The sequence below is a fragment of the Planococcus citri genome, chromosome 1 (genome assembly GCF_950023065.1).
Source record: "Planococcus citri chromosome 1, ihPlaCitr1.1, whole genome shotgun sequence".
Lineage (NCBI taxonomy): Eukaryota > Metazoa > Arthropoda > Insecta > Hemiptera > Pseudococcidae > Planococcus > Planococcus citri.
Window position 1 is genome coordinate 32,995,096 of NC_088677.1, and position 16,524 is coordinate 33,011,619.

The 16,524-nt window shown below is 31.7% G+C and overlaps 2 protein-coding genes and 1 long non-coding RNA gene across 11 annotated transcripts in view; 2 read left to right on the forward strand and 1 right to left on the reverse strand.

Annotated features, from left to right (window-relative positions):
* The window catches only part of sog (short gastrulation), a 35,971-nt gene extending 31,955 nt beyond the window's left edge, over positions 1-4,016 (forward strand). For all 9 annotated transcript variants that reach the window (XM_065343942.1, XM_065343944.1, XM_065343945.1 and 6 more), the window contains exons 13-16: positions 909-1,197; positions 1,272-1,399; positions 1,475-1,774; positions 1,878-4,016. In XM_065343942.1, coding sequence (XP_065200014.1) covers positions 909-1,197; positions 1,272-1,399; positions 1,475-1,774; positions 1,878-2,000 — 840 coding nt within the window. In that variant the 3' untranslated portion in view covers positions 2,001-4,016. The remainder of the gene's footprint in view (positions 1-908; positions 1,198-1,271; positions 1,400-1,474; positions 1,775-1,877) is intronic.
* On the reverse strand, positions 3,554-9,904 carry LOC135831463 (uncharacterized). Its single transcript, XM_065343975.1, has 3 exons — positions 9,514-9,904; positions 5,449-5,564; positions 3,554-4,786 (listed from the first exon to the last, which is right to left on the reverse strand). The coding sequence occupies exons 1-3, from the start codon at positions 9,751-9,753 to the stop codon at positions 4,648-4,650; spliced, it is 495 nt and encodes a 164-aa protein (XP_065200047.1). The 5' UTR covers positions 9,754-9,904; the 3' UTR covers positions 3,554-4,647.
* Positions 5,464-16,524, forward strand: part of LOC135831469 (uncharacterized) — a 75,468-nt gene continuing 64,407 nt past the window's right edge. Inside the window, exons 1-2 of the long non-coding RNA XR_010556183.1 lie at positions 5,464-5,597; positions 6,330-6,435. This is a non-coding gene — a long non-coding RNA (uncharacterized LOC135831469). The remainder of the gene's footprint in view (positions 5,598-6,329; positions 6,436-16,524) is intronic.

Consider the following 16,524-nt stretch of genomic DNA (forward strand, 5'->3'; position numbering starts at 1 on the left):
TAAAATTAAAATCTTGAAAAATGGCATAACTGTTTTTTTTTATAAGTTTGAGTATGCAAAAAAATTGGAAAAATGAAAATAAATTGAAAATTGAAATAAAATGAAAATCTTATCTGACAAAGATATCAAATCAAAGAAAAAACGGAAAAAAAGAAGTTTGAAAAATTCTACTAAAAATTTTCGAATAAAATGAACACTAAAAAAATAAGAAAAATAATGTAAAACAGTGTTGATTAAAATGCCAAAAAAACTGAATAATTTTTCTGTAAGTCCAAAAAAATCAGGAAAATAAGCGCAAATTACTCGGAAAAATGAAAGTAAAAATGAATACCAGGACAATGGGAACATTTTTTTTTCAAGCATAATCCTTCAGAAAAACTAATCAACTAAAATATCTTTGAGAAAATGATAATTAATGTAGTTGAGCTTTTTACACAATATGTATTGAAATTTCAATCGATAAATGTGGGATTGTAGTAAATTAGTAGGTTATAGGTACTTATTCCTCTTTTTTTTCAATAACGCTTCATTCTCCGATATTTACCTATACTGTAATTTTTTTTCAAAGAGCTTGTGAAGTAAGAAAATGAAATTACCTCTTTCCTCCATCTCCGCCAAAAATTAGAATCATTTTAAACTAGAGCGAAAAAATTTCCTTGAAAATTCAGTATCAAAATTAAGCTTAAATTGGTACCCTTTTCTCATACCAAATCGTTTTGACATTCAACATCCTACTAAATACATTGCCGAAAAAAGAATTAATTGATGATGTACCCTTCAGTTCAATTTTCGAGTATTGCGAATTTAGCCGATTGATAAGTGTTGAAAATATGTTAGTCGAATGAAACGCAATTTGATATGTAAATTGAATTAATTCCATTCATCAACGACTGTATTCCGTATTTTAGGTCTCAATCCCGGAAAATTGTTTACCACACACGACGGATAATAGTACAGCGGATAACAACATACCATCTTATCGACTATTTAACGATGAATCAGAACAACCGGAAGTCACTAAATGTTTTCACGGCTCGGTATATTACGAGCACGGAACTCAATGGACGTCAACATTGAACGTATGTTCTATGTGCAATTGTAATCGTGGGGTTACTAAATGCGACGATATTCAATGCCCAGCTTTGAATTGCCCGCAAAAATACACCGTTCCTGGCGTTTGCTGTCCTTCGTGTCACAGTAAGGAAAAAACTACAAGTTGAATGAAAATTGCGCCTAGTAGAACTACTGAATTTGATGAAAATTTATTCTAGATGTCACCGAGGCGGTTACTGCAAGTAACGGGTGTTCTTTTGGGGGACAACTTTATCCCGCCGGGTCAGCTTGGTATCCTTATATGCCACCGAATGGTTTTGAAACATGTACCATTTGCCATTGCGACGTTAGTTCAATGAACCTGGTTCACTTTGAAGTATTTTAATCAGTACGGTTTTTATTTAAATTAATTTTTTTTCAGGCTTCGAACTTCCGAGTCAGATGTGGACGTGTAGATTGCCCTCCGTTGACTTGCGAAGAAAAACTAGCCTTTAGGCCGGATAAGAGGGCGTGCTGTAAGATTTGTCCTAATAAAACAAAAACCATCGCCTTCGATGTGACTGTATCTGATCAACAAGATCCTGTTAAAAGTGAACGAGAAATTTTATCAGCTGGTGGATGTAAACATACCTATGGTGGAGGACCTTACGAAAATGGAAAAGAATGGCATCCTCATATATATTTTCACGGAATCGAAAGATGTGTTATATGCAGATGCAAGGTAAAATGAAATTCCATTTACCTACTTAGATGACATTACAATCTCCTAGTTTTCTTTTTTAATATTTTGTATCACCTTCCGATGAATATATATTTTGTTGTAGGATGGAAGTGTGCGATGTAATAGGAAAAAGTGCACTAAACGTTCCTGCGAAGATGAATGTTGCAAGCTTAAAACAAAATGCATCAAAGAAAAAAACAAAGAACAAGCTTCAACGTCAAAATGAGAGGCCGATTAACTTAGAATTTTCAGTATGAATTCCACACGTGTTTGTAATGCATTGTTTGTTATTCATTTTATTTTTGTTTTCCTTCTTTTTTTTGAAATTATTTTCATTAATAATTGAAATGAAATTATTATCCTATCGAATAACATCAACGCTTAGAGTCATATTATGTATACGTAGACGTACCTATTCTTTTAATAAGCTTAGTTTTACAAATTTTAATGTGTAAAAATGTCTTCTTACCTCACAACTACTCAAGGTGTGGCATTTTCTTTGTTGATGGTTTTTACAATTTTATCATCGGATAGGAAAGAACTAGTCATTTGATTATTATTTTGAATACATTGACGGATAAAAAATTATAAATTAAGTTGAATAGGTAAATAAATATTTAAACGGTAATCAGATCGGCGATTGATAGAGAAAACTACTTAATCATGGTGCAGTTTGATTTTTCTCTTTAATCAATCGTATGACAGCTGACTACTTTATTTTTTAATGTTTCATTCTTCGAATGAAATTTAATTTAATTTTTTCAGGTTTATTCTCGAACCTTCAGTCTTTTTCATATCATGTGAACTTGTAACTTTTTTTTACTTTTAATTTCTGATAATTTAAGATATTTTTAAAATTTAATGTCGCGAATTTGTATTTTCTTGTGTATAATTTTTATGTTTTTTTTTCTTTTTTAAATTAAGATGTGTTGTTTTTATATGTGACGAATGTGTTTCAACGAGAGAGTTGATTCGTTTTACCAAAGTGTTATTCTAAAATTTTTCTTCCATCTGAGATGATGATGATGATGATGATGATGATGAAACATTGTGTAAATAACCGTATTATTGTTATATAATTAATGTACTTTCGAAAAATTATTGATTGTGATCTCGTATAAAATAACGAAGATGTAAGGATTTTTTGATCATCGATGACGTTGAAATGTGGTGTATTCAAAAGAATTTTAAAAAAATTGATTAATTTAATTAATTCACATGTTTTTTTGTGATTATCTACTTGTTTGTAAATAATTGATATTTTAATTTATATACGCTTATGAATGTTTTTTTAATTCAATTATAATTGTAAAAATATTTATTTTTGTACCAATTCTTCTACAAAATACATTGTTTTTTTAACTTTTTTGTTTCATATAACAAAATGTATCTATCTAAAATACTCATTTTGTGGATATAGTGTGCAATTTTTTAAGAAAGTATTGATCATAAAGTATTGATATTCAAAATGTCTGTTTCCTTGTGCCGTGTTTAATCTGGTTTTATCTGGTAATTGGAAATGGAAAACATGGATAAATAATTCGTATTCAGCGTTTAAAAGTTGCAAAAGGCTTTTCAACTGCAATTCGACCTAGATTTTCATTTTTAATAAAAAAAAAAGGAAATTGAACGTTTTAATGAATTGCTTGCAAAATTGTCGTTCAATTGATGATTCAACGTGGAAAATCATCGTTTGCCAAGATGGTGACCTCTTTTATCATTTTCGAATTATTAGAATAGTAAATACCTATGTAATAAAGCTTTGAAAAGGGGAAAAAATGTCCGAAAATGAATTTTATTTTACGAATGAATGAGTATAAATATCACTTAAGAAATAATAAAAAAAAGACATCCAAAGGATTATAACAAATAGAAAAAATATAATACTTAAATATTATTCAAGCGTAGTATGTATTTGTCTTCTAAAAATTAATTAAGGTATGTAGGATCCGTAATAGATTAAATACATGGATAGCTAAAGTAAGTAGGTATACGAAATTAAATGCTAATAAAAGGGAGTAAACGAGTACCTAATTCATTTTTTGTATATCTTTTCGTCTGTTCTCTTTTTTCTTCTACTTTCTATTTTAACATTAGTTTGATGGGAGAGAATCATATGAACTTTGGAGTGGATTTTATTGTGGTCAATTAAAATATTGAGATATAGTAAAAAATTAAACTGATAATCGTCAAATCGTCGATCTAGCTCGTTATAATTAAAAAAAAAAAAAAAAAAAAAAAACTGAACTTATGAATTATTCCTCTCATGAGATGGAATAGTTCAAAAATATAGGTACGCAAAGAAAAGAGGTGCTTAAATAACGCAGGAAAATGATCAAATTCAAAAATCATCATATTTTTTAAAATAAATTAAACTTATTTGTTGGATAATTCACTTCATGAGGTTTCGTTTTTTTGTTTTTTTCATTTTTAATCATTTCCCTAACTAATTTTGCTTCCAATCTGTCAATTTTTAGTATAGCGAGGTGTGTCGGTATTTTTTATAGATTTCGTACGGAGGAGGAAAAGGTAGGTACTTGATAAATTAGAAATATTTATCTATTATGGCACGTCTTTAGTCTGTTTTTATTGAAAGTCCAAACCGTATTACAGTTAATCAAAGGAGAGCACGAAGCGAAAACCATGTAGAATTAAAAGTAGGTATAATGCCAAAGAGATTTGTATACGAGTAACTGAGTAAGGTATTTTAAAACTAGGTACCTCCAATTTCCAAATGCGAAAAGAAAGTTTAAACTTTAAAGTTGAATATTCCAAAACAATCCTTTTTTTTCATGTTATATCCAATATAAATTAAGTACGAATACTTAAAGATTTTAAAGAAAGCTTTTCATACTAATATGAAATAGTAAAAATTATCGGTGGGACTGCTTCATGAACCACTCTTCTTCCACTGGGTCGGTACTTGTTCTATTGAAGCAACGATAAACAAAAGCAGCGATTGATACATTGTCGTCATCTATTTTGCAAATTTTGTCGTCTGCACAAGCGCAACTGAAAAAAATGAGAATTTTTAAATTAAAAATGCCAACGAATTAAACGTAAATGGCACTATGCAATGCAAATGCAATGCATTCATGTTATAAGTGTTACAGATGCATTTCCCTGTGATGATCGTGACATTTATGACGTCATATTTCATGTTTGATTACGTAATGTCCCCTTATCTAATTATTTTGATTATTTGTTTGTGCAGTTTGTGCTAATTGCTAATTTGTGCACATTGACATTGTTTTCATTTGATTGAGTTGATTATTTATTTTGAGTTTGTGTTTGAGTTATCAAATTTTGATTTTTTGATTTGAGTAAGTATATAATTATGCAGGTAATAATTAAAACCATCTTTTAGCTTGTACTGTTTTTGCAGAAATATTTTAAGCCATAAATTTTACAATGTGTCGATAATTTGTTTTCAGATTTCAAATCTGCTGACTTGATGATACTACATCCATGATCTAATATGCGTAAAATAAAGACATCGAAGTGTTTATTCCAATTATTGACTGCAATATCAAGTAAGAGTTAATAAACGCATCATTTATTCGCAATGAGTACCGACAGGCAACAATTCCGGTGTATTCATTTGAGTAAAAATTTAAAAACGATGACAAATTATTAATTATCCTATTAACAACGTTATGTTCATGTTTGCTTACTTATTTTTCATGAAGTATTCGAATTTCCTTTCCCATCGAGTGTAAACAGCCCAGCCACAAGGTGTTCTGCCATAGCAAGTGAAGGGTGATTTTGTAGTGGATGGAGTTGGTGATGTCTGAAAAAACATTGAAACACGTGACAAATTAGCGTGAGTATTATTATAGTGAATATTTCTTATTCCATTCCACATTTTATTTTATATATTTGTATGTGGCGCTTCCAGCAACTGAGGCTGAAGCAAGTACATATTTGGGAGCGATGACTGTATTGAATAGGAAAGTAAGACCAGATCTTGACCGCTATATCATATTTGGTATTCCTGATTGAATGCATTCGTTTTTGGTTAGGTATAATATAATATTCGCCCTATGCAAATGCAAATTAGAGAAACATATAGATACCTAAACATACAAAAGTACATATCAGATTCACTCAATACTTGAACCACGCGTACAAAATATGAACAGGGACAAAGTGAGAAGGAGATGAAGAGTTGTCCACCTCAATGGGTTTTCAAATGGCAAAATTGGCAAAATTAGCATCTGTGAAAATGAGTCGTCATTTTCACTGGAAAAATTATGTTCTAACTAAATAATTCACACCGAAATTCCAAAAGACTTGAATATATTTTATTTTGCTGACTTACGATACACTTTTGTATTTTTCAAAAATGTTTGCCTTCGACTTAAATGAAGATTCAATTTTAATTTAGAATAAGATACCAATGTCCAATTGAACCATCAATTCAAAGTATATGTAGGTATATTAACAATAATAGGAAGGAAAGAAAATAAGGTACAGCTTCTCACAAAAATTAATATATTAAGGAGGGAGTTTTCTCTATGCCATTGTACCTAAATCTTGACAAAAATTATTTCAGTGATCCATGAAGATATCCATATCAGCCACCTTGAACTTCGCCAGTCTCCCAAGTCATGAATTCAAGCGACAAATTATGCTACAAAGAAGATAATGCATGGGAATCGGTGAGTTGAATTTTATGGGGTAACTCGAATAATATCGCGGCTGCTATTTCGTTGTAGAAAATTTCCTAAGCAGTGATAAGTACCTAACGTCCTAACTTCATTCTTGGAATCAGATCATTCGGTGGCAATAATCGCGCCATTTGTTACACTCGATGGTTTTAATGAATGATGGCGTCAACGTTATCGTATCATCTTGCATAGTTCATTAAGGAATAAGAAATCGTTTCGTTTTCAAAATATTGAGAAATAATTCTCGTAGTTGTAAACGCGTGATAATTTTTTTCTTGACCTTTGGCTCAAAGTTAACTACATATAACTCTGAACATAAAAATGTTACAATTACAAATACCTCAAATAGAAAAATGAAAAAACCATCTGCTAATTCCATTCTTATCAGCAAATCGAACTCGACTCAACTCGTCTTTCGTTTGTTTTTCCATATCTGTGTACGGCAGGTTGCCTATTTCGTGAACTTTTTTATTTTTACTCGTAGGTACACTTATCATCAGAAATTGGAAATTAACTCATCATTGCTTTTGAATAAGACTATAGATTTATATTGTGTTCTGTTCAACGATTGAGAAATGGATGTTTGACGCATGATGCGATGTTTTTATTGTGTGGTTACCAGGTTTAAGGTCTTTTGGTTGATAATGAAATATTTAGGGGAAAAATAACAAAAATGAAAACTACAATATGATATAAAAATAACTATACCTGTATGGTACACCTAATCAACTTCGTGTTGTGTGGGTAGCAGTCTTTATATATTTTAAAGGTGTATTAACCCATTTAAATCCGTATTTTTTAATTACTTTCGTTAAAAATAGGTATAAGGACAATCGAACCAACTTTGTGTATTAGGAAAATAAATTTGTGCAGCTGGAGAATTTTAGGCATTTTTAATAGAAATTTTCTGATAGCTTTAATCCAAAATTGAAAGTGGGTACGGAATGTACGAAAAGATATGCTTACCTACTTATCTTCGTGTACCTATTTCAAAATTCATACTAAATGCACATATACCTACTGAAATAGATTTCTACCATACTTTTCCATTTTATAATTTTCACTAAGCAACTTATCAGCTACACTTCTTTACTTTTTTTTGGACCAATTTAAATGTTATATAAGCTTACGTTTCAACGAAATGAACTAAGAGAAATGGAAGGACTAAACATTTATCATTTTTTGGCCTTGAAAATACATTAACCAAGTACGAAAGGTCGGATTTGTCCAGATTGTAATTTAATGAATCAGAACAGCTTAGGCTTCATTCGTAAATTTACTTTACTGTTAATATCTTTTCTCTTATTGAAATTTGCGTCGAAGGGATCGCTGATTGAGAGCTTTTGTTAAATTTATCGCCATGATAATTAACAAAACAATGGTTTCCTAACATCGCTCGTACACAAAATATTGGAGTATTCGTCATTTTGAAAGGAATAAAATAAGTCTACTACGGTATTTGCTCACTCGTGCAGTAATAGGTATACGAATTATAAAACGTATTTGATAAGTGGAATAGTGGATGTCCTGCTTCAAGATTTGGATATAACCGGGTACCACTCAAAAAAAAAAAAAACGACGTTGCATGAACTTGTTACTAATTTGCCAAATTGATAAATAGGAAGGAATGTATCCAGTATGCAATTGTGGAGAATATTATAAAAGTCAAGTTGATTTGCCTAATATCAAAATTGAAGGGTGGTAGTCTTGTACTTATTGTGTGAGAAAGAAAAGGTATTCTGCAAAATAGACACAATTATAAGCATGGAAAAACTTTAGGCCTTGAACTACATTTTTTTCTTCGTGTTGAGTTTTTGCCTGGAATTTAAATTAAAGGAACCGTAATACTAATGACATTTGAAATGAAATGAATTATAAAAGTTTGATTTTGATTGAGCTTCAGGCTAAAATTTGTCCTATCTGATAATGTTTTTTTGAAAAAAAATGTCTCTCGCTCGATACTGGAACTTTAGCTCCTTAAATTTGAAAGAAGATAAAAAAAATCAAAACAATTACATTAGACAACATGGACATCCAAGATTTTGTATCCTTGTTCGATCCTTATTCCAACTGAGAATATTCAAATCTTTACATAGTCTCAACATCCAGGTATCAGATTGGTTCTGTTTTGAGATTTGAATACATCAGGTTCTCAGAAAATAATAATTTCTCCTAGGTAAAATGTTTGTTGAAAATAAAATTACAACAGGGAAGGCGAGTAGTTTTCTTATCTCTTGAATCTTACCCTATTGTTAATTGAACGTAGGAACAAATATGTTGGGAGGTGGTGTTAAAAGTATTTTTGATTGCGATATAATCTGTCTATCAAATATTGCCAATCTTATCATTTGTTGCCCAAAAATTGCAATGGAATCTTATAATCGATATAACACTTAATAGGCCTACCAGATATTTTTGCTTGCGAGTAAATTTATACCTTTTCTAGAGACATTTTTGCCCAAAAAAAAGTTGCCTACCTAGTACATTTTACGAATAATTTTGATATGTTTTCCTCAATATTTCAAATATCTTCGTCCTTATTTTGAATTAAGTACTCTATGTCTTTCTTCTTTAATTTTTGATTTTGTTGCTCGTATCGTTTTTGTGAATTTTCAATTTTAAGGCTTTATTCCTGTTCTAAAGAATACAAAATTAATCAGTTGTATTTGTATTTCAAAATCGACGTAATCTTTGTTTTCAGATCAGTTCATTAGTTTATCCATCAACTTTTTAATCCTCATAAACAAACTACATACGTTTTACTCCTTTCATCAATTTTTTTCATACCTATTTTGTAAAATTGAAATCAATTTACTTTTTCAAATTTAGTCCCACCAGCCAGAAGAAAGATCATTCAAAAGAGCTTATTACGAACCTAAGTATACAATTTGTTAAACTTGATCTGCCGTAAACAAATTGTTTTTCTACGCAATTACCTAAATCATCGCATGCCAAGTACGCAATTAAATTATCACATACTGCTCGTATCTACTTTTCTAATTATCGTATTCTTTCTACTCTAAAAAAATTGAAAACAAAAGTACAAAATAGAGTTGAAAATTCACTTACGGCTTCGGTGTAATTATCTAACTCATCGGTGGTAGGTGCAGCTCGAATGATGGATGCGCAGAGAAGTAAAACGACACTGAATACAACCAACGTATTGAACATGTTCATTTGTAAACCGAAAAAGGCCGCTTTTATAGATTGCATGTTTCTTTCTCCAGACGAATACTTCGGAACTGCCAGCTTGACGGTGTATTTGTTTCTTCCTTCTGCGATCTCGATCTGATTATCGATCATAGTCATCTTTTTGAGGTTTAAAAACTATAGGAAATCGGATGTGTTTACAACACGAATGAATGCGTATGACGGTATAATAGTCGTAGTGCTATCGCGAAACACCAGCTACGATTACGAGTACTCAGTACTAGATAAATTAATGTTTTGAATGAATTTACACTCCGGTCGGCTAATTTATAGAATAAAAATGACGTAATTGAAGAGTTCGACAAAGTGGGAGTATCTTCGAAGTATCAAGGAGAAGTTTTCGTTCTGAAGAGTGACGAGTATATTTTACGTACTTTACGTTATGCGCCCTTCTTGCCCTTCTTGTCGCCCTGCATTCATTAATGCGTGTATCAATGAACGCTCTAGTACGTAGTGTAGTATACGTAGTTTTTGGCGGGATAATTTCGTATGCACGGTTTATTGATACCCACTGTTGGTGAGTGAGGTGGGTCTACAGGTTTTAATTCTGTAATTGTGCTATACAGTGTACAATTGTACATGCTAATTGAATGCAATAGAATATTACGTACAATTCCACAATATTATACATTTCCTTGATTTTTTTCATGAATGGAATCAGTGTCCAAGATGATTTAAAAGTATCCGGAGATGAATTTTATGATTACTTGATTAGGTATTATTTTGAATTTATTTTTGTTTGAAGAACATTTTTCTTTTCGGGCTGATTTTCTCAAGTTTTGGGAAATAGGTACCTTACCTATAACGTATTCAAGAACAGACATCCTAACTAAAGCAATCCAAGGATGCAGAAGGGTCATTCGTCATTCCACGTCAATTGGACCAAGAAGTGGTAGGGGGGTTCGGCGATTTTTTTAAAATTTTTCCTGTGGAAAGTCCTTCCGAAGGGATGACCAATGGCGTAAATCGCAGCCATCTAGCCCATTTTTAAAGGCAGCCAGGGGGTGTCAAAGTTTTCAGTGTACCAAAAATATCATCCATTTCAGCAGTGGATTACTCGATAACCGCGATACCTAACAAAATGGGACATTTCCCCATAGTTAGGGGTTTTAAAAGGCTTTTAGGTGATATCATAGAAATCAGTGTTGCCACTTTTTTTTGTACAAAAAATCAGCTCAAAAAGTTTCGAAACGTAGTTTTCACATCGTTCCGACTCTCAAAAATTCTGAAAAAATATATAATGGACAACTTTTCATGCTGAACAACATATTAAAAATTGGGATGGTAACATGTTGCAAAGTTGATTTTAAAAAAATTTTAAGTTTGCGAAAAAATGCGATTTTTTGATTTAAAACATGAAAAAAAAATTTGATTGGTGAAGTTGACCCATTTGACTCCTATTTTTACGTATCTGTTGAAAAAGTTGAAAACCCCCTTTCACTCGATGAAATGAACTCCTCACAAAAAAATCAAAATTCGAAAAAATTCAAAAAATGAACGAATTTTTATTTTTTTGTTGTGAGTGTAATCTTTATCAACTTTTTCATGAAAGACGTCAGAAAGAGGTCAAAATAAGACAACTGAATAAATTTAAACTTTTTTTGATGTTTGAAATTGAAAATTGAATTTGATCGAATTTTGATTTTTTTGTGAGGGGTTCATTTCATCGAGTGAAAGGGGTTTTTCAACTTTTTCAACAGATACGTAAAAATAGCGGTCAAATGGGTCAACTTCACCTAATATCAAAACTTTTTTTCATGTTTTAAATCAAAAAATCGCATTTTTTCGCAAACTTATAATTTTTTAAAATCAACTTTGCAACATGTTACCATCCCAATTTTTAATATGTTGTTCAGCATGAAAAGTTGTCCATTATATATTTTTTCAGAATTTTTGAGAGTCGGAACGATGTGAAAACTACGTTTCGAAACTTTTTGAGCTGATTGTTTGTACGAAAAAAAGTGACAACACTGATTTCTATGATATCACCTAAAAGCCTTTTAAAACCCCTAACTATGGGGAAATGTTCCATTTTGGTAGGTATCGCGGTTATCGAGTAATCCACTGCTGAAATGGATGATATTTTAGGTTCACTGAAAACTTTGACACCCCCTGGCTGCCTTCGCTAGAGGGCTGCGATTTGCGCCATTGGTCATCCCTTTGGAAGGTCTTTCCACAGGAAAAATTTCAAAAAAATCGCCGAACCCCCCACCACTTCTTGGTCCAATTGACGTGGAATGACCCAGAAACAAGTTTTTTGATTTTAAGGAATCATGGGCCATGCTTTCTGGGTGTACAAAGTGTTTGGTAGAGAGCTGAAAATGATATTGAATTTTGAATTTAATAGGTCAGGGAGGTTCAGAAACTCGAATCGCAATTTTTGAGGGTGGAGGGGTGGCCGAGGGGTTGCACAGGTTATATACTACTCAAAAGTGGCAAAAAATCACGATTTTTTTCAAAAATCATCCCATTTTGAGAACCCCTTGCTCAGCCTCCTGAACAGCTGGGCGGCTCAAAAATTTTCTGTGTAATCTGCTACTCGCAGTTAACTTCTTCGCCAATTTTCGTCAAAATTCCAATTCTTTTTTTTTTTTTGATCCACCTTAAAATGCATAGGTATGTTGTCACCCTGAGTTTTTAAAAAAAATCAAACACTTTATTTTTGAAAAATGAATCAAATTTGTAAGCGAAATTTTCGTTTGGAAAATTGCAACTTTTTTACCCAAAATTGACCATTTTAAAATTTAAAAAACCCAAATATAGCCACTTGAAAAATAGGGAACCTTTCACCAAATCGACCTATGAAACTGAAATTTGGTATATAAGCTATTTTCGACCCATCCGAATCGATAGGAGACGGTTTCAGACTGTTTTGAGTAGTTCTGGAGTTTTCAGTAGATTTTTCAAAGTTGAAATTTCTTTAAAATGTTACCAAATGACGTTAGAAAGCTAAAATTCACTCTACATGTATGTATCCTATTTCAACATAGTGAGTCAACTGAAATTTCCAAAAAGTTGCTGGAGGCTCCAAAACGGTCTAAAAAAATCTCCAGCCTGCTCGATAGGTATGTTAAAATTAGGGTATTTGTGTAATCGCAAACTTGGATGTAAAGTCTCCACTAAAAGGAATCCTTTCAACCATGTAGAGATAAGCTTCTAGAAATATTGGGAATTGATAATTTTATTGTTTTTTCGAGTTTTTAAAAAGTATAACGAAACATCAATGGATTAATCTCAATTTATTCCAAGATGTTTGAATTAGATTCAATAGGAATCCAAAAATCTATTTTCTACAAACCTGCTTATCTATGTACATTTTTTTCCAGATTTTTGAAAGTCCAACATATCTGAAAATCATGCGAATTTTTTTTTGTTTTAAGTAATAAGTTTGATAAAATGCCAACAACTTATCGCAACTTTTCCCAAATTTAATTGTTTGATTTAATATCTAAAAGTCTCGAAGGTTTTAGAATTCATGACAATTTTTCCATGCTAAAATTTTCAAATCCTTTTTTTGTAATTTGTAGAAATTTTAATCATCAAGATTTCAAAATATCGATTGTTGCTTCAATTTCGTGACATATTTCAGTGTATCATGTATTATATTTTTTCGTACATCTTTTCAAGTCTTTTTGGGCTTTTTAATAATAAATCCAAGACTCCTAAAAGTATCCAAGTTTTTTTCCCCAAGAGTTTATTTTCGAATTGACGATTCAGCTTCGGCTTACTCGCAGACTTGAAGAAAATTCAGAACTCCTGACAATGAAGAAATGGCAACTTACATTTCGTTGGTTTAATGTATCGTAGCTATGGCTCTACTGAACACTTTCCTTGAAAAATATAGAGTTGAGAAGAGAGTGATCACAGAAGATAATTTTTTATACCTATACACGTTTGTATTATTAAGCTCATTTCTATTAAAATTTTATAAAAATTTTGTCCTTCGTCAACATGAGTTATGAGTTTCCACATGTTGGTTTAAAATATAGACACAACTACTACATTTATTTAGCTCCTCACCTCCTCCGAGAATTTTGGAAAAAAATAAAAACGATTCGTTCTTATTTAAATGACGAGAAGTGAAAGTTTTTCGTCGTAATTTTGTTATAAGTACCTTTCCCGGTGATTAAATTTTAAGTTTACAATTTATTAGTCTGCTTTACACGAATGTGGAAAAGGTACAACGCTTTTTGCTCTGTATTTATAGATTTTTGGTTGTAAATATTGTGACAAGATAAACTCACTTTTTCAAAATGTTAACTCACACTTTACTCAGTATACATCTGCGACGTCTGGGTGTTGTAATTATGATAATGGTGTAATTAAAATATAACACTAATAATTAATAATGTGTTGGCACTTTTGCCAATGAGTAAATTTAGGTACGAGGAAGTGAGGAAAGGGAGTAAAGAAAGTTTCTTCCATACAATTTTTTTTTTCGGAGAATTTGTTAAATGAATATGAGCGGTTGTTGTAGTGCGCACATGGTTTCATTAATACCGAGACTTGGGACCATATTTTATTTTCCAAAGTTGTATTTATCTATTTATTTACTATTATTATTATTTTACTGACAAGTAACTTCATTTTGACTCATGCACGTTCGCGCTACCCATTTTCCCAGTGGTCGTCAGATCACTTCAAAGTTGTAAAGTTTTTTTCCACCAAAAAATTACAATTTGGTGATCCATTCTTTTGTGGTTTAGTTGCATTTTGGCTATATAAAAAAGCTAGTTATATTTTGATGAGTCCATCAGCTAAACACGTGATCACTAATTATGAAATTAAAATTTCCGTTTATTTTCAAAATTTTCATAATGATTAAAAAATAAACATTTCTCGACGATATTGAGTATAGATAAATATGAGCCTACATCTACTATACATAATATACAACTAATAGGTACACTAATGAACGAAAGGCGTTATTTTTATTTTAGTATTGCGAGGGCTATTTAGTTTTTCACAATTCATTTACCATCTACGTACGTTAAGCTTATTTTTATTGATAAATTCTACCGATCGAAATTTCGTAAAGTATTATCAACGTAGTTAATTAGATTTTTGTACGAACAACGATTATTCGAGACTTTGAGTACCAATGAATTTTACGCCGTCATTCAGTTTCTGCTCGACTTCTAACAGTACATACGTAATACCTGGCGTAAAATAACGTACACAATTCGTAGAAATTATCCGAATGGAATACCACCGAGAACATGAGTCATCATTTGGAAAGGCCTTTAGCCTTATTATTTTTCGGGCATGTAGTTAATTAAAATTTCGCTTCATGGGAGAACTCGACGTATGTAGTTGGCTAAGCGCAGGCTGTAATTAAGAAAACAATTTTCAGAAAAATGCGTCGTGTGAATGAGCACGTGGTGAACTTATGCATATTTTGGAATCTTGGAACACTTTGTCGTTATTATTTTTTCTAGGAAAATTAAACTTCATTTGCCCAAGTTGGTGAAAAATTCATGTCGAACGATTGATCATACGATAGTATTTTTTTTTTTTTTTTGATGATTTTTCAAATGCCAAATTGATCAAGTTGAATCGTAGGAATTTTTTCACGTGTTTTATTATCGTAGGCAATTTCTATTTCAACACGTATTGCACATTATTTGTGAGATATTGCGTAGTATAAATTTTTAAAGATTATTCACCTTATGTTTTTCAGTTATTCTTGTAATCGATTAACGTACGTATAGGTATTTAATTTGATCGACGCAATTGGAATTTCAAATGTGTAGGTATCTATTGTTTTAGTTTAAAAACAGATAAGATAATTCATTTAACGTAGGTATTTGTTGGTTTTAATTCACAAAAACACTAAACAAATAAAAACAGATTTTGAAAAAACTAAGCATAAAATTTTATTTCAGGCATTTTTTAGAAGAAAATACAGAAAGAAATGAATCTGCTTCATTAACCCACCAACTACTGCTAGGACTAAATTTCGAACACTTGCAAGGGAACATCGTCAACTCGTCACCTCCAATTTAGCTGAAATTTGGCATACTGAAAATCCATGTCATCAACACCACAGAACTGAATTTTCAGCTACCGAAGTTGATTATAGCACTCTCTGGAGCGATTCCACTGTGCTGGAGAAAACCCAATTCCTGCTGGAGGCTTCAGATCGTTTCGAAAATGATCGCAATCGATTCGGGGGGTCGATTTTAGGATATTAGCGAAGCTTTTGGACACTTTTCTCCAAAATATGTGCTACTGGAATTTTTTTTCAAGATGGAGTATTACCTGCACTTGTAAAAAAAATACACTCGTGAATTCGTCATCTCAAATTCGCGATTTAACTGTCCTAATCGATTAAGAATATCAAACTTGTGGTAGGATTAAAATTTGAGCTTCCGAAGTTAATTGCAGCGCCTTCTGGAGCGACTCCAGTGTGCAGGAGAAAAAGTGATTTTTGCTTAAGGCTCCAGATCGTCTCGAAAATGGTCGCAGTCATTTCTGAAGGTCGACTTTAATATGCAAACTAAATTTCATTTTTTACTCGTGGTTTATCATTTTTAGGAAAATTTTGTCTCTAAAGAGCCATTTCAACCATTAACAAAAATTCGTCAAAATTCGAAAAATCTACTTTGGCAGCTGAAAATTTGGTTCTGACGAACTTTCAGTGAGCTAAATTTCAGTCAAATTGGAGGTGACGAGTTGACGAGGTTTCCTTGCTAGTTTAAATAATGGGAATGCAGTTTTGATTTACATTGTAGAAAAAAATTGGACGGAAATCAAAATTTGATGCAATAAGTGGGTGCCTCTTTTTCGCGATTTACATTTGCATTGAAAATTATCTATTGTCAGTTTGTCACCCTCACCTTAGCATTTTTCCTGGAAAATGATTGCAGA